The sequence below is a fragment of the Erpetoichthys calabaricus genome, chromosome 2, assembly GCF_900747795.2.
Source record: "Erpetoichthys calabaricus chromosome 2, fErpCal1.3, whole genome shotgun sequence".
NCBI classification, from domain to species: domain Eukaryota; kingdom Metazoa; phylum Chordata; class Cladistia; order Polypteriformes; family Polypteridae; genus Erpetoichthys; species Erpetoichthys calabaricus.
In genome coordinates, this window is record NC_041395.2 from 26,760,528 (window position 1) to 26,781,973 (window position 21,446).

A 21,446-nucleotide genomic window follows, 5' to 3' on the forward strand; every position below is an offset into this window, starting at 1 on the left:
GGGGCTGCCTTCCTACACTCAGGGAGCAAGAGTCGGGAGCTGGAGAAGGACCAAGCTCCAGTGACAGAGGGAAGAAAGGCAGCCCACAGACATTGAAAGGCCCGAGTAAGGGTGATTGGTGTGGGGTACTTTGTGTGTGCAAAACTGTAAATAAATGGGTGTTTTATAGAAATACTGATGTCAGTCTGATAGTGTTCAGGCTAGCTCTCACAATATATATATATATATATATATATACTGTATATATATATATATATATATATATATATATATATATATATATATATATATATATATATAAAATCCAACATCTGTCTGTCTGTCTGTATGTCTGTCCACTTTTCACGATAAAACTACTTAACAGATTTAGATTGTTTTTTTCTAGAATTTGCTTGAACATTCCGGTTGATTTTGCGACTTCTCTCATCGCGCTAAGTATCATAGTTCACTTGTGGTACTAATTTATTTGTGCAAATCTGACAGAGAAGCAGTGGGCCAAGGGGAGGGTGGTGGGGCCCTCCTCACTCACGTGCCAGCCTCGGCCGTATCTTACATCCGCTTAGCTAGCGAACGAGAGAAATAATTAACAGATTTAGATCAGGTTTTTTTCTGGATTTTGCAACTTCTCTCATCACGCTAAGAGTCATAGTTCACTTGTAGGAGAGATATATTCCCGCTAATCCGAGACAGAAGTTGCAGGCCGAGGGGTGGGGAAAGAATGACGTCTGGAGTGGGGAGTCGGTCTACCTCTGCATTTTGGAGCGTAACTTGCCTCCGCTTAGCTACTGATAATTTTTGTTTATTGATTTTTAAAGTTTGTCCTGTTTCACTACTACGCGGGCAAAAGGCAATGACAAGGCATCATTACCATTCTGCAGATCTGAATCTCTGTGTGATCCCGATGAATTACTTTCCTCATTTACTGCTCAAGGTACAGAAACACAGAAAAATCTATATATATAATTCACTAAGCCAGAAGACAAGTAGCCAACCATGGAAAGCACGCCGGAAGGGGCGTGGATTCACTAAGCCGCCGACAAGTAAGACACCCATGGCACACGCAGGAAGGAGCCACGGCCACCAACTCTAAGACCATTGGATGCGACGACAACTCGCAGAGCCACGCCAACCAACTCGGTCGCGACGACACAGAAAAAACGGCGTCATTTATATTCGTCTGTCGTAGAGGCCACATGCACCTCCGAGCCATGTTGACTGTTCATAGAGGCATGTTTCTCGCGGTGGTGAATCGCCATATGCAGCGTGTAAAACGGTTTGCGAGGGGTATCCCATGGGATCCTTAAAACAATCCTTTACAACTGAAGTTAAAACACAATGAAGTAAGCAGTCTTTAAAAACCAATACGCCCTGTGCCTCTGTTTCATTAGCGTCGGCGGTCCTCCAATTGTAAGTCACGGACAATTGTATGTTTCCCTCTCAAAACACAATGAAGGAAGCAGTCTTTAAAAATCAATAAGCCCTGTGCCTCTGTTTCATTAGCGTCTCACCTGCTTCATCCAATGGTCTTAAAGTTGGTGGCCGGGGCTCCGTGAGTTGCTCTTGCGAGCGGGCACATGACCAGGGGGTGTGTAAGCTTAGAGAACGAGGGTGGAGGGGGAAGGACCAGGTAAGAAGAGGCATGTTTGTCACGAAACTGAATCGCTGAATGACCGTGCGACGATGGTCGGCTGGCAAAAACTGGCCGACAAATTAAACGTGTGTGCATTGTACTTACTGAAAGCAGCGTTACGGATTTTGCAAATGTTCATTTTTTTCCCTCCTTTTAGACAACTGTGTCTTTCCGGAATTGTTCAGCAATCAATATATTATTTTTGCGGCGTTTGCCTGCAGGACCACGTGCAGCGAGCGAGCGAGAGAGCGAGAGAGAGAGCGAGAGCGTGTGACACACACACACACATACAGGCACACACACGCGCAGGAGAGAGAGCGCGCTGGACACATAGGAATAATAATACTTCGTTACATTGATATACCGGTGTTCTCAGTATTCAAAGCGCTATCCACACAGGCAGTCTTCCAGAGTCTCCTTACTGCAAACCAGCAACACTACTACAGCCCCACAAGGCAGTTAAAAAATACACCGGGCTTGAATTTGTTTTCACTTCTGTGCATAGCATAGCATAGCATGTTACTTTTCTTGGTGGCTTATTACATTACAGATGTTTCACATGTACATTGTTTCCCCTGTACGTAAAAGACATTAAAAAAGTGTTTCTCAACTACACCATGGTCTTAATGTTGGTGGGCGGGTCTCCGTGAGTTTCTCTTGCAAGCGGGCACATGACCAGGGGGTGTGTAAGCTTAGAGAACGAAGGTGGACGTGGGAGGACCAGGTAAGAAGAGGCATGTTTGTCTCGGAACTGAATCGTTGAATGACCGTGCGACGGCGGTCGGCTGGCAAAAACTGGCCGATAAATTAAACGCGTGTGCATTGTACTTACTGAAAGCACCGTTACGGATTTTGCAAATGTTCGTTTTTTTTCTCTCCTTTTAGACAACTGTATCTTTCCGGAAGTGTTCAGCTATCAATATATTATTTTTGCAGTGTTTGCCTACAGGACCACGTGCAGCGAGAGAGCGAGAGCGTGTGACACACACACACATACATACATACATACATACATACATACATACATACATACATACATACATACATACATACATACAGACAGACAGACAGACAGACAGACAGACAGACAGACAGACAGACCCACCCGCGCGAGAGAGCGCGCTGGACACATAGGAATAATAATACTTCGTTACATTGATATAGCGGTGTTCTCAATATTCAAAGCGCTATCCACACAGGAAGGAACCGGGAAGCGAACACACAATCTTCCAGAGTCTCCTTACCGCAAAGCAGTAACACTACTACAGCCCCACAAGGCAGTTAAAAAATACATGGGGCTCGAATTTGTTTTAACTTTTGTAGATAGCATTGTTGCAATTTTACTTTTCTTGGTGGCTTATTACATTACGGCTGTTTCACATGTTCATTGTTTCCCCTGTGCTTAAAAGACATTAAAAAAGTGTTTCTCAACTGTGACTACAAGTACTGACAACTGTGTCGTTCAGGAAGTGGTCACCCATCAATACATAATTATGCGGTGTATGCTATGCCGCGGGTTGGCTAGTAAATAAAGAAATAAAAGTACCTGTGAACTGCTTGTTGTAGAAATGTGCAACATAAAATCAAAAGCCTGACCGTTCACACCTCAGCATCGACTCTTTTGTGATTCTTAGGAGGTCATTTCAGTCCTCACACTTCATATTGTGTGAATACAGAAACAATACTAATAGTTATACTACAATTTGAAATGCTTATTATGGAGAGGCGCTCTATAAAACCACAATGCTAATGAGTCACTCCAGCACCAACTCAATCTGTGATGCTAAGAGAGTCATTGCGCCACTTACTATTCATACTGTAGAAATCTGAAAACAATATTAATGTACTTGTACAATGCTCATTGTCAAAAGGTGCTATATAAAATTACAAGACTGCTGGTTAACACCTCGACGCTGACTATTTTTGTGATTCTGAGGGAGTCATTTCAGTTTTCACCAATTTCAGTTTTCACCATTCATATTGTGTGAATACTGAAACAATACTAATGTACAATTTGAAATGCTTATTTTGGAGAGGCGCTATATAAAACCACAATGCTGATAAGTCACTCCACGGCACCAACACATTTTGTGAACCTGAAGGAGTAATTTCACCACTTACTATTCATACTGTAGAAATCTCAAAACAATATTAATGTACCTATAGAATATTCATTGTGGAAATGGCGCTATATAAAATCATGAGTCTGCTGGTTCAGCCTCCATACCAGACTGTCTGTGAGTTCCTGTGGGACTCTTTCCGTCACTCCACATTTGTACTGTAGAAACATGAAAATGATTTAAACATACCTGAAGAATAGATATTGTTTGAAAGGCGCTATATAAGATGACAAGGCTGCCCAGCACTGACTCCTTGTGTGATTCGCTGGTATCCTTCATTTATTTCGGCAGTTACAATTCAGGGGTGACCACTGACCAGATGCTCTTTGCCTCTGCACACTTCAGTTAGTACTCAGTTCTGTCTGTTCCAATATTTTAACAAGTTTTTAATTGTCTGAATTAATTGTTATCAAAAACAGGGACTGCTGATATTTTTGATACTTTAACTGTGCTTATTATACCCTAATTTAGGACTTTTTTTCAAAGCCACATCTTTCAACGTTTGGCCTCTAATTTATTAACCGCTGTTTTCTTTACTCCACGGATTTCCCTGCTGCGGAGTTTGAGGTGCTGCAGCTGCCCCTTGCTTTCAGGAGAAAATAAAACTGGAGACGCCCGTGACTGCTGAACACACATGATAACCACTTACATGGAAAAAAGAGAAGAGGAATGCTTATAAGGACCGGCTCGCCAACCCTTTCCCCAAAACACTCGAAACCACAAAATAACAGCCTTGCCTTCTCTGCCTGCGGCCTTTCCAAATTTATACTTGGACGGGAGGGTCAGTGCCCCTTCTAAGCCCGCCTTCATTTCTGGGCACTATAAAGCTGAGCTAAACGATTGGCACTTTGCATAAGGTAGCTTTGCGTCAAAGTGGGAACAGGACAACAGCGGTCAAGATGGATAATGCCACGTACTCGTGCCCGTCCGATTATATCCCCTTAAACGGAAACAAGCCACAAGAAAACCGTCCGGGTGCCACTGTGGTCAACATGGGCCCCACCGCTCCCCCACCGAAGGATTACCTGATCTGGTCAATTTGCAACACCCTCTATGTGAACTTCTGCTGCTTGGGCTTTTTAGCACTCATCTATTCAGTGAAGGTAAGGCTGGCTTGACCGTGATAAATGTGCCCTCAGGGAGGGCATGCTGGTAATGCCAAGTGTTGTCCACGTCAGAAAGGAGATTTGAAGTGTGGCTAACCGGTTATATTTCCACAAGGAAATGGGTTCATCTGATGGCACTGAAGTGTAGAAATGTAGGATATGATTATACTGCATCTGTAAAGGTAGGATGGTGAAAGGCACTATATAAAATCATTCTCTAGTGCTAAATTTCTCAGTGTGGAAATTTGGAAATTATTTTTTACTATACCAGTAAAGCGCTCCCTGTGGCCAGGCGTATCTAAAATCAGAAGGCTGTTTATTCAGTGTCCAGCATGGACGTGCTCAGTCATTTCATCTCACATTGTGAAATAATTGTAATCTGCCAGTAATGTGCTCACAGGGAAAGGTGCCATAAAAAAGAACTTCTCCAACAGAGAGGCCCTATATCACTGAATGCTCACAATCGAGAAGCATGGAAGCCTGTAAAGGTCTTAGTGTAGAAAGGCGCTATATACAGTCATAATTTGTCCTCACAGGTGGCGCAGTGGTAGTGCTGCTGCTTTGCAGTAAGGAGACTGTGGATGATTGTGGGTTCGCTTCCCGGTTCCTCCCTGTGTGGATAGCGCTTTGAGTACTGAGAAAAGCGCTATATAAATGTAATGAATTGTTATTAGAATTTAATCTCCAACTCTGACTCCTTTTATGACCCCTGAGGCAGCCATTCCACCTGCTAGTGTGCACATTGTGGAAACACAAAAACATGGACCTGTAAAGTTCTCATTCAGGAAAGGAGCCATATAAATGAGTGATCACATCGATGAAGTATGGAAATAATTTTAGTAGGCCTGTAAAGGGCTCATTAAGGAAAGGTACTACATTAAACTGGGAAGCTGCTGGTTCACTTTCCAGCCCTGACTGTCCGTGTGATCCTGAGGGGGGGGGTCATCTTGTCACTTCCTATTTGTACTGTGGAAACATGGAAATAATTTGAATGTTCCTGAAAAATGGTGGTTGTGGAAAGGTGCTATATATAATGACAAGGCTGCTTGTTCACTCTCCAGCACTTACTCCGAACGGCTGCCATGAGAAGTCCCTCCAGTCATAATGGAAGGATGACCACTGACCAGATGCCTTTTTGCCACTATGTACTTCAGTCAGAGCCGTCTTAACGGCAAAGTAGTGCGCTGGGACCCCTGTTTTGATAGCAAAACAGAAACATACATAGGCATCAGAAACATCACGGGCCTCCTGTGCTCTTGGGGCTATCGGCCAGTGTCCATTGTGCCCATATGTTAAGACAGCCCTGACTTCAGTTAGTACTCAATCTGTATCTGGTTAATTTCTCTATTCCAATTTATAGTAGATCTATAAAAGGCTTGCTGGGGAAGGGTGTTATCTGAAATAGAATACAATACAATACAATACAATACAATACAATTTATTTTTGTTTAGCTGAAAATCACACAAGGAGTGCCACAATTGGCTTTAACAAGCCCTGCCTCTTGACAGCCCCCCAGCCTTGACTCTCTAAGAAGACAAGGAAAAACTCCCAAAAAAAACCTTTGTAGGGAAAAAATGGAAGAAACCCTGGGAATGGCAGTTCAAAGAGAGACCCCTTTCCAGGTAGGTTGGGCATGCAGTGGGTGTCGAAAAAAAGGGGGTCAATACAATGCAGTACACAGAACAGAACAGAAGTAATCCTCAATACAATATAATAGTGCAATAGAAATATTACAAGTACGGAGCAGAATTCAACAGTAGATGATATCCCATAATATGATTTGGATTTGTTCCAAGTCCAGGAGACCTCGGCCATCAAGCTGCTTCCCCCCATTGGCCATTTCACAGCTGAGACAGTGCTTGGCCAGCTAATCTGATGAAAGGACCCCTCTACCCAATGATTCCTGTGAATACTCCATCAGGGATGACTTTACCTTAGGCAGGCAAAACAACTTGGCAGGTGGGCCGTGGCACCAAGTGCCACATTTGAGTACCAAGAAGAGAAACAGAATAGGTGAGGGTTAGTAACAAATTATAACTATCATGTTACGTTTTAGTGCTGATGACTAACAACAGAGATGCAGTCTGTACAGTTAATCAGCAGCTCTAGTCAGGGTGTGCTAAACTGAAGTCGTGAGTCTTCAGCCGGGATTTAAAAGCTGAGACCGAAGGGGCATCTCTTATCGTAGCAGGCAGACCATTCCACAGTTTAGGGGTCCTGTAACTTATTAATCCTTGGAATCATAAGCCGACCGGCATCTTGAGATCTTAATGTGCGCTCTGGTTTGCAAGTCATGATAAATTCAGACAAGTAAGTCGGACCTTGGCTATTTAAGGCTTTATATGTAAAAAGGAGGATTTTGAAGTCTGTCCTAAACTCAACTTAAATCACAAGGTTGCTGGTCCACTCTCTAGAGCTGACCCCCAGTGGTCTCCTGATGGAGTCATTTCACCTCCACTTATATTGTAGAACATAAAAACAATTTGACTGGGTCTGAATACTGCATACTCTGTAAAGGTGCTATATAAAAGCATAGGCTGATACTCCCTGTCTATAAAGAAGTTGTTTCACCTCTCACTGTTTACATTGTAGAAACATGGCAGTAAATGTGCTGTGCCTCTATGATGTGATAAAAGGCAACCAATATATAAAAATCACATCATCATTGGCTTGCTGTGTGATTCACTCTTCACATTACACAAAACTAAAATGTCGGTAAAATGTTTATTGTGGCTGGTGGTTTGAACACAGGCACTGCCTGTCTGGGTCACATTAATGGAGGTTACTTCGCCTTTCAGGGCTCACAATGTTAAATTCCCTAACTAATTCTGTTAAACTCCGCACTGTGGACAGATGTTAAGAGGCCAGTACGGACTCTCGATACGATCCTGAGGGGGTCGTTTCATGCCTCAGTGTTCACTGTCGAAAGGCACCATATAAGTCACCAGGCTGCACTGAAATAACCGCTTTAACTTTTACTGTTCTTCTTGTGGAGATGCAAAAATAAGGACTTGAACACTTGATCTGTGTAAGTCTTTTGGATGAACGTGTCATCTAAATAAATCAAAGCTAAAAGCAAATGTCTAAGCCGTCAGTCAATCTTCATTTGATAAAGCACAGCTGAAAAGGGAGCAACACCTCAGGACACTAAAGAGGCAAATAGACAATGGGAAGTTCCATAGAGAATGAAAAAAACACAAACAAATGAAGATCTGCTGTCTGTTCGTGCTTTGTCTCATCTGGCAGAGTGTATCGGTCACCAGCCTGATGCTCGATTTCACATTATAACTTTATAAAGCTTAAACCTGCCATTACCTTATTGAATTAGCACAGCATCAGGTTACATCAGCAGCACTGCCAGCTCAGCACTCTGTCTCTGTGTACTTCACTGTGCAGTTTGCCTGTTTCTCTGTGACACCGAACCTCTCCCCCCAAAAATTAAGCGTTTCTCCATGAGGACACAGTGATAAGGCAACAGAGTGTGAAGAACAAGCAGGCCTATAAGAAGCGTCAGCCTTTCTCAGAGCCTGTGCCCACCAAACCAGCTTGTACCCTCATGCCCTGGACATGGAGACCACAAAACAACCTGGTCAGGGCAAAGAGGACCTTTCTGATTTTGACATTGCAAGTTCTCGCCTTCAAGTACAGATTAGAACATGAATAGGAAATATAGAGTGGGAACATCAGAGGTGTAATAATGCACACTTAAATATAAACATATATATTGTACATATACAATATGTTATTATTATTATTATTATTATTATTATTATTATTATTATTATTATTATACATAATACATTGCATATCCCTGATTGGTTCACTGTATAACTGACAAAGAAATATTTGGCCATTTACAGGCAGCTTAAAAAAAAATTCACAAATGCGTCAATTTCATAGTGCTGAGGCACAGAAAAATCCAAACTCATCAAAAAGTAAATTTAATCATGAAAAAATTAGACAAAATAACAATAATGTTTCACATTTATCAATTGGAAAGAGCCAGTGGCTTCAGAATAGCGCAGATAGTAACAAGTCTGACGCTGAGACAGCAGCCTTATGGTTCAAGTGTTGCCTTTTCCTTTCTCATAACTTTGATATTATTTATGCTGCACACAAAAATACATGCAGAAGAATAATTATCAGCACTATATAAGACACATAATCATTTATTACAATGTTGTACTACAAAATTATCTTATTATAGAAAAAATACAGTTCAAAGCTATTTTTAAAAAACCTTCACAATTTTCACACCATTCAGTTTTCATGGCTATCTGTTTTTTATGTATTAAGTTGTGCAATTATTTTATATTATTTTATTGTCTGGAAACAAAATAAAATCAATTTTTTTTTTAAATTTTCCATTTTGGTATTCCATAAAGTAAACTGATTTAATTACAAATGTCCCATAAGAAATCATGGTCACTCCAGTTCAAAAGGCTGTCAACAGTACTGTAGAAATGGCTCCATTTTATTACTGTATGTGCTTTTATGAAAACTGTATTATCTGCTCCAAGACGGAATGGAAATAGCTTGCTAAAAACAATTCTTTAAAAGCAGAATATCTATCTATCTATCTATCTATCTATCTATCTATCTATCTATCTATCTATCTATCTATCTATCTATCTATCTATACAGTATATATAGGAAAAAAGCTATAAAGGATTTCTCCATGCTAAAAAGGAAAGGAGGTCAAAGACACAACATTTTGGCTTTATAGTCTTTATAGATGAAATCTACAACACAATAAAGTATGCAGACAGTGAAGGGGTCTATATATATATATAGGCACTACACGGTATTCTCAGTGCTAACTGACCCCATTAATGGCGTGTCCTGCATGCATTACAAATCGAACACTGAGCACATGGCGTCCTGAGAAGATCCATGGGGTTTATTTTTTTACAAAGTTCACATAAAAATGCCCTGGTTTCAATTTAGGGATCTCTACAAAATAGTTTTCCAAGAATGTTTAGAGAGTTTTTAATTAGGTCCTGAGCACATCGTTCTCTAGGAGCTGTCTATATTATTGATTTTGTGACTTGTGTACATTATAAGGTTTGCACTTCAAATCCTGCATAGCTGTTTGAGTGTAAGGCTGTTTTCAGATAGTGGAAGGGAAGCACGAGGTGATGGCAGTTTGTGTCATTTACTTTTCTTATTGGAAGTGTTTTATGGCTGTCCCGTATAGAGACAGTTTCACTTGTGAAAATGACAGGGGACATGGTGGTGCAGTGGTTAGCGGTGGTGCATTGTGGGTCCTTTGTCCTCTGTTAAGGGTCGGTTTCCTTTTTTCTTTGGGTACTCATTTTCTTCTCACATTCCAGAGACACTGGGGTCAGGCTTTTCTAAATATGTCCCCTGTGTGTGAATGGGCTGGCACCCTGACTGGGGTTGGTTCTTGCTATGTGCCTGGTGCCAGTGGGCCTTCCCCAATGATGTTAAACTGAGTTAAGCCGTTTTCAAGAATGTCATGTTAATAGCAGACAAACTGACTACCTTTATTTCATATCACACCTGCTAATAATGTTCACAGTGTCGTGATGCTTTAAAAATTTGTTATTATGACATTTCATAACATTCCCAAAACAGTTTCAAGTCACTGAGTGGCACAGCCTGTCCCAGCAACAATGGGAACGGGCAGAAAGGAAATCTAGACCGGGTGTCAGTTAAGGCGCAGTGCTCAGCATATTTGGTCAATGCAAAAAGTCGTCTCCAACCAGCCAATCAAGTGTCTGCATCTTAGTGTATACTGCACACAGATATGGAAGCAGGCCAGGACATGGCATCTAAGCAGCTTTGACTGTGCTGTGGTTGCTGGTGACAGATACCAGTGGTGCTTCTAATTGCTCCTCTGACTTTTTCACACATTTTATTCCCTAGAGATTACAGAGAAAGGGTCTCTGGACTAAAAAAAACATGCACTGAGCAGAAGTTCTCTGTATGAAGACAGAGCAGAGGTGATGGGCCAGACTCCTTCATGTTAGGAAATAGCCACAAATATTCAATTCACAGCACCTTACGACCGCGGTGTGCAGAAGAGCGGATATTGAAGTAGATGGGCTACAGCAGCAGAAGACCTCACCGGGTTCCATTGCTTTCAGACAGGCTACAGAGGACATGTGGTCACTAAAACTGAATGTTTGAAAATTAAGACAAATCTTAATTTAATCTTACAAAAATATCTTTAAGGCTTTGCATGTGTTTCATTCTATTTATACCACCATTGTATATTACAGAACATATAATCATCTTACATTAAACAAACATTTAAAAAAGAAAATTACAAAGTAGGGGACAGGGAAACAGACGTCTTCTTAAATTATGAAAAGAAGGAAAAGTGCCTCGTTTAGCTTGGAACTTCCAAATGTCAAGGAAGGAAAAAAGGAAGATCTTCCTTATTTTGGACTATTCTAACAATATTTTAATATCTAGTTGACATTAAGAAAAGAAAAGCAATGTGTTGCCTGCGATGAGCAGCCTTCTTGCTCATATGGACCAAATTCAGTGTATTTTTATTAGAACATGTTGTAGCCAGTAATTTTCACAAGCACTCTCCCTCTTTTCCTGGTATAGCCTGTGGTGGCTTTGGTGCTTATTTTAGACCAATGATCTCAGTGTTTTAATCCACCCAAATTCAAAGCTGCTCAGGAAGCCATAGCCTATCCTCAGAGCTACGAAGAAGCAGGGCAGACCTCAGTCCTGACTCCCATACACACTCCCATCAGCGCCTTTTGATGTTATTGAGCTTCTGTAAAAATGTGACATTTCCACCTGGGAATAAATAAATTGATATCTATCTATCTATCTATCTATCTATCTATCTATCTATCTATCTATCTATCTATCTATCTATCTATCTATCTATCTATCTATCTATCTATCTATCTATCTAGTGCCTTTCTATCTATCTATCTATCATATAGTGCCTTATCTATCTATCTATCTATCTATCTATCTATCTATCTATCTATCATATAGTGCCTTATCTATCTATCTATCTATCTATCTATCTATCTATCTATCTATCATATAGTGCCTTATCTATCTATCTATCTATCTATCTATCTATCTATCTATCTATCTATCTATCTATCTATCTATCTTCCATATAGTGCCTTTCCTATCTTTAATATATAGATATATCATAATCTATATATAATAAATACTTAACAAATAAGGAAAATATAACATACAAAAAATAACAAATTATAAGAAAAACTTCAACACTGTACATTTTCTGGTTAAATGTTGTACACATATCCCATGTATATTGTCATTGCACTTAGAACATTTAAACTTTATGTTACTCAATTTATTATGACCTTACTTAAAATTAGAATTCAATTCAATGACGGCCCTTGGATAAAAACTGTTTCTGAACCTGTTTGTGCGGGCATGAATAGTCACTCAGATGGTTACTAAGGTGAAATGGATCTTTAATAACGTTAAATGTCTTCAATTGCTGAAAGATTCTTGAACAGCAGCTTCTAGGGCAAAGTTTACTCTCCTCAGCCACCTCAAGTAGTGAAGTCTATTCAGAGAGACCTTCTGTAAAGCTGTAACCCCCCACACATATTTAAAACTGGACACTCTTTACACAGGCTCATTCCTAACTGCAGTTGATGCATGTTCTGTACTTTTAGTTTTCCTAAAACCTACAATGATTTATTTTGTCTTTTTTGTGTTTCATCATTATTGGTGATCAGACAAATTTGATGATAGATAGATAGATAGATAGATAGATAGATAGATAGATAGATAGATAGATAGATAGATAGATAGATAGATAGATAGATAGATAGATAGATAGATAGATAGATAGATAGATAGATAGATAGATAGATAGATAGATAGATAGATAGATAGATAGATAGATAGAAAAAGTTTGGGAACCCCTCTTAATTCTTTGGATTTTTGTTTCTCATTGGCTGAGCTTTCAAAGTAGCATCTTGCTTTTAATATATGACATGCCTTATGGAAACAGTAGTATTTTAGCAGTGACATTAAGTTTATTGGATTAACAGAAAATGTGTAATATGCATCATAACAAAATTAGACCGGTGCATAAATTTGGGCACCCCAACAGAGATATGACATCAATACTTAGTTGAGCCTCCTTTTGCTAATCTAACAGCCTCTAGACGCTGTCCTCCTATAGCCTTTGATGAGTGTCTGGATTCTGGATGGAGGTATTTCTGACCATTCTTCTATACAAAATGTCTCCAGTTCTGTTCAATTTGATGGCTGCCAAGCATGGACAGCCTGCTTCAAATCATCCCATAGATTTTCGATGATATTCAAGTCAGGGGACTGTGACGACCATTCCAGAACATTGTACTTCTCCCTCTGTATGAATGCCTTTGTAGATTTCAAACTGTGTTTTAGGTCATTGTCTTGTTGGAATATCCAACCCCTGTGTAACTTCAACTTTGTGACTGATGCTTGAACATTATCCTGAAGAATTTGTTGATATTGGGTTGAATTCATCCGACTCTCGACTTTAACAACGGCCCCAGTACCTGAACTAGCCAAACAGCCCCACCGCATAATGGAACCTCCACCAAATTTGACAGTAGGTAGCAGGTGTTTTTCTTGGAATGCGGTGTTCTTCTTCCACCATGCAAAGTGCTTTTTGTTATGACCAATTAACTCAATTTTTGTCTCATCAGTCCAAAGCACTTTGTTCCAAAATGAATCTGCCTTGTCTAAATGAGCATTTGCATACAACAAGCGACTCTGTTTGTGGTGTGAGTGCAGAAAGGGCTTCTTTCTCATCACCCTGCCATACAGATGTTCTTTGTGCAAATTGAAGTGAATTGTAGAATGATGTACCGATACACCATCTGCAGCAAGATGTTCTTGCAGGTCTTTGGAGGTGATCTGTGTGTTGTCTGTCACCAATCTCACAATCCTGCTCATATGCCGCTCCTGTATTTTTCATGGCCTGCCAGACCTGCTGGGTTTAACAGCAACTGTGCCTGTGGCCTTCCATTTCCTGATTCCATTCCTTACAGTTGAAACTGACAGTTTAAACCTCTGAGATAGCTTTTTGTAGCCTTCCCGTAAACCATGAGACTCAACAATCTTTGTTTTCAGATCTTTTGAGAGTTGCTTTGAGGATCCCATGCTGTCACTCTTCAGAGGAGAGTCAAAGGGAAGCACAACTTGCAATTGACCACCTTAAATACCTTTATATCTCATGATTGGACACACTTGTCTATGAAGTTCAAGGCTTAACGCGCTAATCCAACCAATTTGGTGTTGTAAGTAATCAGCATTGAGCAGTGACAGGCATTCAAATAAGCAAAATTAAAAAGGGACCCACATTTTTGCACAGCCAGTTTTTCACATTTGATTTAATTTCATACCACTAAATACTGTGTCACTAAAAATCTTTGTTCGGAAAACACCGCAGTACTCAGATGTTCCTAGGAAATGAAAGACATACCACTGTTATCTTTTTTGTTGAAAGGAGAGTCAATTATTATGCAGGCTGAGAGGGGTTCCCAAACTTTTTCATATGACTGTAAAACTGAGGTCCTGACTCAATGGTCAGTGATCTCTTGGCAAACTTCATAAAGAGTAGGATGTGCCCCGATATCCAGGCTAAATTGCCCTCCATGACTTCCCCTGTCTCTAATTTGCTCTCTCTCTCTCATCATTCATTAAAATGCTTTGAGTAGTAAGAAAAGCGCTATGTAAATGTAAAGAATTATTATTATTTTTATTATATTCCTATCTAAAGTGTTAAGCCCAAATAACACCCAGGACAGAATTCTGCTGCCATCTAGTGGATAAAATAGCATCATCCTGGAGTATCTCTGTGTTTTGTCACTCTAAGGTGAACTCATCAATATTTATGAGTGAGGCGGAGTCTTCAACCAAAATGCAATGGTGTGTAAACATCCCTCTGGCCTTGTGTTTAAAAACTCCAATTGCAACTTTCACATTCTACACTTGTAAGCTACTGACATAAATTCTTCAGCTCAGGAGTTTTCAGACTCGGTCCTGGGGACCCCCTGTGTGTGGTTGTGGGTTTTTTTTTCCAACCAGCTTCTGTTTTGCTAAAGGTCTGATGCTAAAGTACTTGCAGCCTTTGATTATTTAGTGTTGTTTGCCAGCGTGTCTGCTCTGCTCGTTTTTGATTGTCATTAATAAGATACAACGAAGGGGAAAAACTGCACAGAGAAAGGGCAAAGTATAATGAAATCAACAAAAGAGAGTTAAGCATTTAAATCTATAATAAAAGCAGAAATATTTCTAAATGTCTTATAAATGTAAAAATCATGCTGCTGTGCTTTTCTGAATGTAGAATAAAAGAAAAATAACACCAGCTAATTAAATGAGATCAGTGATATCAGGTGTTGTCACTGATTAGGAATCTGGTTGGAACAAAAACCTGCAGCCACCGGGGGTCCTCAAGACCGAGGTTGGGAAACACTGCACAAGTCATGTGTTGTGGTAGACTACAATAATACAAGAATCTTGTCATTTGCAAAGATCAGGCACGGATATTCTACCCACTCATGTGCAAACAACAGAAAAATTTTATAAGAAAAAGCGCGCAAAGAAACACGTTAATAGAGTCCTGATTGCAATGTTGAGCTTTGTGTTATAGTGACTGTTTCCTAACATATCACAAAAAAGACGTATACTAAATTTGCATCCGTACAGCACTGGACACTCGACAGACCTTTCCTACTGTACCAATGTTGACATTTTGGTGTTTTCGGGATTCTGTTACATGTTATAGCATTTTTTTCTTGCTGAAAAAGCTTAAAACTTTTGACTTGTTTTTACAGGAGTAAATGTAACGTTAAGGAGGTTAACAGCTCATAAATTAGAAAGTTTGACTTCTTTCAGACAGGTACCTTGTTTCTAAAGATCAACTGCATCATAAGTAATAAAATTTGAAACATCTGATGTTGTTTCATGGGGAGACATGGAGGACCAAAGTTGCCCAAAAGCACAAAAGACATTTTGTATACAATTTTCAGCCAATCATAAATTGACAAATCTGTAGCTCTGGAACAGATATTTTAGATGTTGAAAATGTCAATCCCTAAACAATTGATGCATCTAACCTGAATGGTTCAAAAGTTATGACTTATGGAATACTGACATTTTTAGTAGCACCCATTTTTACAGTGTAATTAGGACTGCACACCCTTTTTAACGCCCCCATTTCTTATAAATAATATCGTAAATACTCGCGTATAAGTCAGGTCTTGAAACCCGAAAAATAGATCATAAAATCAAACCCCGACTTGTACACCCGTTGCAACACTTAATATTTTTTTCCTCCTCCAACCTCGCATCAGTTTCTCAGACACATCGAATTTTGTTGCAGCAGTGCCGTTACTATTTAAAACCAGCCTCATATTTTCTTTGAACGCTCCATCATAGATAAGGGATGCTCTTACGATAAAGGTGTATGTGGGTGTGAGATACAAAAAACACAAAACATCGCTTTGGAATAGTTTGGGTATTACCGTGTGGTCACGTAGGCACAATACATAGAAAAAAAGGCCGTGTGCTCCGTGGTTACTCTCTCAGGTGAGTGTTAGCATATCATAATCTCCTGGACCAATAGCGTGAGTTTTCCACATTCGACTTATACGACCGACATTATAAAATACTGTAAAATCAAGCCCCAACTTATCTGCGGGAGAACTTATCTGCGAGTATGTACGGTAAACATACACACCTAAAGTTTTGCACACTTGTTATTGGGTACAATGTCATTATTTGTATCAAGTGTGAAGCAAACCAGAGATGGTCAGTCAGAAACATTTTCTAAAATGTGCTGATCTGACATGGATTGATTCTGCTGCTAAAATCCGTTGGTCTGGGTGTGCGTCAGTCGACCAGCCTCTTGGAGGGTCTTCTCTTGGATCAATTTACAGAGTTGGGGAAAGTAATCCCAGGTGGTGGTGCTACCTTAGACCCCAAATGACTGGTGTAAGGCAGAACTGGCAACATAAACGTATAGGCAGGCAGTGCATGAGGATGATGAGATCACACTGAAGGGGCCATAGGAGACTAAGGTGGTGGTGGTAGCAGCAGTTTTGGAAAAGAAGCCAACAGTTCTGATCCCAGAATAACCCTTAGGAAGAAATGTTCCTTATCTTCCACTTCAAAGAAACTTTTAGAAAACCAAAAAAATGAATTTTAGTGAGTTTTACATTTCTTAAACATTAAGTCACAATTTGTTTTTAATATATGAGCTGCTCCCATTCTTAATGATGGGATTTTTAGGCCAGATAGATCTTTTATTAATTATTCCTCCTCTTAACCCACAGGACAGTACAGTTGTCCACCATAATTTGAGCACCATTGCCTATTCATTGGCCAGATGCACCACTTCCCAATTTAGCAGTTCTCTTTTCCTCTCATCTCTGTCCCTCCCATGCCTTCAGTAAGTTATCACTTTATACACATTCTCTTATGTTGCAGCCTTGTGCTAAAATCATTTCATTTCATTTATTCATTTTATGAAACAACACTCAATTGAGGCATGTTTGCCAGCGATTCCAGCATGGAGTCTTCTTGGGTCTAACGTGAGAAGCTTCACACACTTGGCATTTGCGGATTTTCCAAAATTTGTCTCTGCAGATCATTTCAAGCTCTGTCAGGTTGGAGGGAGACCACCAGTGGACCGCCAGCTGTTTTCATGTCTTTCCAGAGATATTCAATAGGGTTCAGCTACAGGCTCTGGCTGGGTCACTCGAACCCATTCACAGAATTCTCCCTAAGCCACTCATGTGATGTCTTTGCTTTGTGCTTAGGAACGTTCTGGTGGAAGTTAAACACTGAGGTCCACAATGCTCTGGAGCAGGATCTTCTTAGGGATATCTTTACTCCATCTTTCCCACAACCCTGACTAGTCTCTTAGTCCCTACCAGTGAAAATAATCCCACCGAATGATTCTGTCACCACCACACTACACCACTGGAATGGTACTGTACAGATGATGAGTGGTACCATGTTCCCTCCAGACGTGATTCTTAGAAATTAGGCCAAACTGTTCAATCCCGGTTTCATTAGATCAGAGAATCTTAATTCTCATATTTTGAGAGTCCTTTGGGTGCCTTATTGTAAACTCCATGCTGGCTTTCTTGTGTCATCTGGCCACTTTTCCATAAAGTCTAGATCGGTGGAGTGTTACAATGGTGGTTGTCCTTCTGGAAATTTCTCCCATCTCCATATAGGTTTTCTGAAGCTCAACCAGAGTGACAACTGAGTTCTTGGTAAGGCACTTCTCCCCACTATTGCTCAGTTTGGCCAAGAAGAGTTGCGGTTGTCCCAAACTTATTTATGAATTATGGAGGCTTTTAATGCTACAATAAGTTTTTTGTAACCTTTCCGAGATTTGTGCGACCACACAAATCTGTCACTAAGCTCTGCAGCCAATTCTTTCGAACTCACACCTTGGTTTTTATTCAATTGTAGACCTTCTATAGATAGGTGGGCACCTTGCCTAATCCTGTCCAGTCAATTGAATTGACAACAGATGGACACCAAAGAGGTGTAGAAACATCACAGTGATGATCGATAGAATAAGACGTTCCTCAGCCACATTTCAAATGTCATAGCAAAGGGTCTGAATACTTCTGTCAATGGGATATTTCATTTTTCTATTTTTAATAAATTTGCAAACATTTCCAAAATTCTGTTATTTCATTCTGGGGCACTGAGTGTTGCTTGTTGTGGGAAAAAAATATTGAAATGATTTCAGCACAAAGCAGCAACATAACAAACTATGAAAAAGTGATGAGGCCTGAACACATTCTGAAGACATTGTGCACACTCTTTTCAAAGTTTTACTTATGCTGTACATCTTATGTTTTTTTTTATGTTTTCTGTTCTGTAGGCCAGAGATCAGAAGGTCCTTGGTGACTTAAAAGCTGCCCATAACTATTCAGACAAGGCCAAGTGGTACAACATCTTAGCTTCAGGGTGGAACACGCTGATACCGCTGCTGATCATTGTGCTCATTGTCACTGGAATAGTCCATCTCGCCAACGCCAAGGGCTCTTACGACTTCTTCGGAGATGACGGCTATGAGAACTTTGGCAAACTTTTTGGGAAGTAACATGCCTTCTTCTCCTTCTGCTTCACGAAGAATTCCTTAAGTCTTTGTAATATGCAGCTTCATCAGAAAATTGGAACTAATCGAGGCATACCAACGGACCCCTTGAGGCCTTTTCACAGACAGGTCCAAAGTAATGTGAAAGGACAAATAAATCACCTCCAGTGTGCCCATTTCCTGCTGTTGAAGTCGTCATTAAACATCTTCATTCCTTCAGTTTAGTGTGCTGTATACTGATAGATCAGTTTGATTTTAGTGGATTGCATATATTTAATAGATATGATACCTCTGTTTGAACTATGCATAACTTTAAATTTGTTTATTATGTGTATTAGTTGAGACTGATTTTGTTAAGGGTTATTTTATATTAATCAGTATTTATGCACTGTTTATGTCTGTCACATTATTTGAATAAATCATTGAACTATTTTCTGTGTCAGTGTTTAAAAGTAAATGGATTATTTTTATTGGAAGATAACCATTTATAATCCAGCCAGTTGTACTGAAACTTCATAATGTTTCATATATAATGTTTCACAGGACAAAATTAAATTGAAATTATTAATCTTTATATTTTTTCTTGGGCAAAATAAAGTCTATCTATCTATCTATCTATCTATCTATCTATTGTAAAGAAACACAAACACAGCATAAAGGTTTGGGGTTTCCGGCCCCGTATACTGTACAGTTTGCAAAAACAGTCAAAATGAATTTTCATAAAATCATCAGACAGCCAAGATGGCGTGGTGGGGAATATTTATAGTGAGGGACCGGAACTGACAGAAGAATGCTGGGAAGGAGCCTAAATGGAAGCTGGGAGTCGTGATGTCATCAGAAGTCAACAGAGGGAAAGGAAAGAATGCGGAAGTGGCAATGCATGGTCAGGGACTCAGAGCAGATTCTATCTTTCTGCATTGCCAAAAGTATTGGGAACCCCCTCCAAATCATTGATTTCAGGTGTTCCAATCACTTCCATGGCCACAGATGTATAACATCAAGCACCTCGGCATGCAGACGGCTTCTACAAACATTTGTGACAGAATGGGTCGCTTTCTGGAGCTCAGTGAATTCAAGCCTGGTATCATGATAGGATGGCACCTGTGCAATAAGTCCATTCATGAAATTTCCTCGCTACTAAATATTCCACAGTCAGCTTTTAGTGGTATTATAACAAAGTGCAAACATTTGGGAACAACAGCAATCCAGCCACAAAGTGGTAGGCCATGTAAAATCACAGAGCAGAGACAGCGCATGCTGAGGTGTGCAGAAGTCGCCAACTTCTGTCAATAGCTACAGACTTCCAAAAGCTCAAGAACAGTGCAGAGTAGAGAGCTTCATGGAATGGGTCTCCATGGCCGAGCAGCTGCATCCAAGCCTTACATCACCAAGTGAAATGCAAAACGCCGGATGCAGTGGTGTAAAGCCCATCGCCACTGGACTCTAAAGCACTGGAGACGTGTCCTCTGGAGTGACGAATCACACAATCTGATGGATGAGTGTAGAATTGGCAGTTGCCAGGGGAACAGTACATCCCTGACTGCATTGTGCCAAGTGTAAAGTTTGGCGGAGGGGGATTATGGTGTGAGGTTGTTTTTCATGCAAGCAAGCAAGGTCTATAAAGAAATGGATGAACGACGTTGGTATGGAAGAACTTGACTGGCCTGCACAGAGCCCTGACCTCAACCCAATAGAACCCCTTTGGGATGAATTAGAGTGGAGACCGAGAACGAGCCAGGCCTTCTCATCCAACATCAGTGCCTGACCTCACAAATGCTGTCCTGGAGAAATGGTCACAAATTCCCATAAACACACTCCTAAACCTTTCAGAAAGCCTTCCCAGAAGAGTTGAAGCTGTTAAAGCTGCAAAGGGTGGGTCAACTCCATATTAAAGCCTATGTGTTAAGAATGGGATGTCCTTAAAGTTCAAGTGTGTGTAAAGGCAGGCATCCCAATACATTTGGCAATATAACACTATAATAGAGTTGGCCCACCCTTTGCAACTATAACAGCTTTTGACAATATAGCACTATATTTTTCCATGAGTTTGGAGGTCTGTAGCTATTGACTCTGCAGAAAGTTGGCGACTTCTGCACACCTCAGCATGCGCTGTCCCCGCTCTGTGATTTTACACGGCCTACCACTTTGTGGCTGAGTTGCTGTTGCTCCCAAATGTTTGCACTTTGTTATAATACCACTAACAGTTGACTGTGGAATATTTAGTAGCGAGGAAATTTCACGAATTGAGTTATTGCACAGGTGGCATCTTATCACAGTACCACACTTGAATTCACTGAGCTGCAGAGAGTGACCCATTCTTTGACAAATGTTTGTAGAAGCGATCTGCATGCCGAGGTGCTTGAAGTTATAGACCTGTAGCCATGGAAGTGATTGGAACTCCTGAATTCAATGATTTGGAGGGGGGTCCCAATTCTTTTGGCAATATATATATATATATACTGTATGTATATATATATATATATATATATAT

The 21,446-nt window shown here is 40.3% G+C and overlaps 1 protein-coding gene across 1 annotated transcript; it reads left to right on the forward strand.

Annotated features, from left to right (window-relative positions):
- The first annotated feature begins 4,590 nt into the window (after positions 1-4,590).
- LOC114642157 (interferon-induced transmembrane protein 5-like) lies at positions 4,591-19,386 on the forward strand. The gene is made up of 2 exons (XM_028791144.2): positions 4,591-4,853; positions 18,740-19,386. Exons 1-2 carry the CDS (start codon positions 4,650-4,652, stop codon positions 18,959-18,961), a joined length of 426 nt encoding a protein of 141 aa, XP_028646977.1. The 5' UTR covers positions 4,591-4,649; the 3' UTR covers positions 18,962-19,386.
- Positions 19,387-21,446: the final 2,060 nt, after the last annotated feature.

Bases quoted from the DNA above. Each gene is read 5' to 3' on its own strand.
- LOC114642157 (XM_028791144.2), top strand. From the start codon at position 4,650: ATGGATAATGCCACGTACTCGTGCCCGTCCGATTATATCCCCTTAAAC. The intron at 4,854-18,739 runs GTAAGGCTGGCT...TCTGTTCTGTAG, and splicing joins CACTCATCTATTCAGTGAAG to GCCAGAGATCAGAAGGTCCT.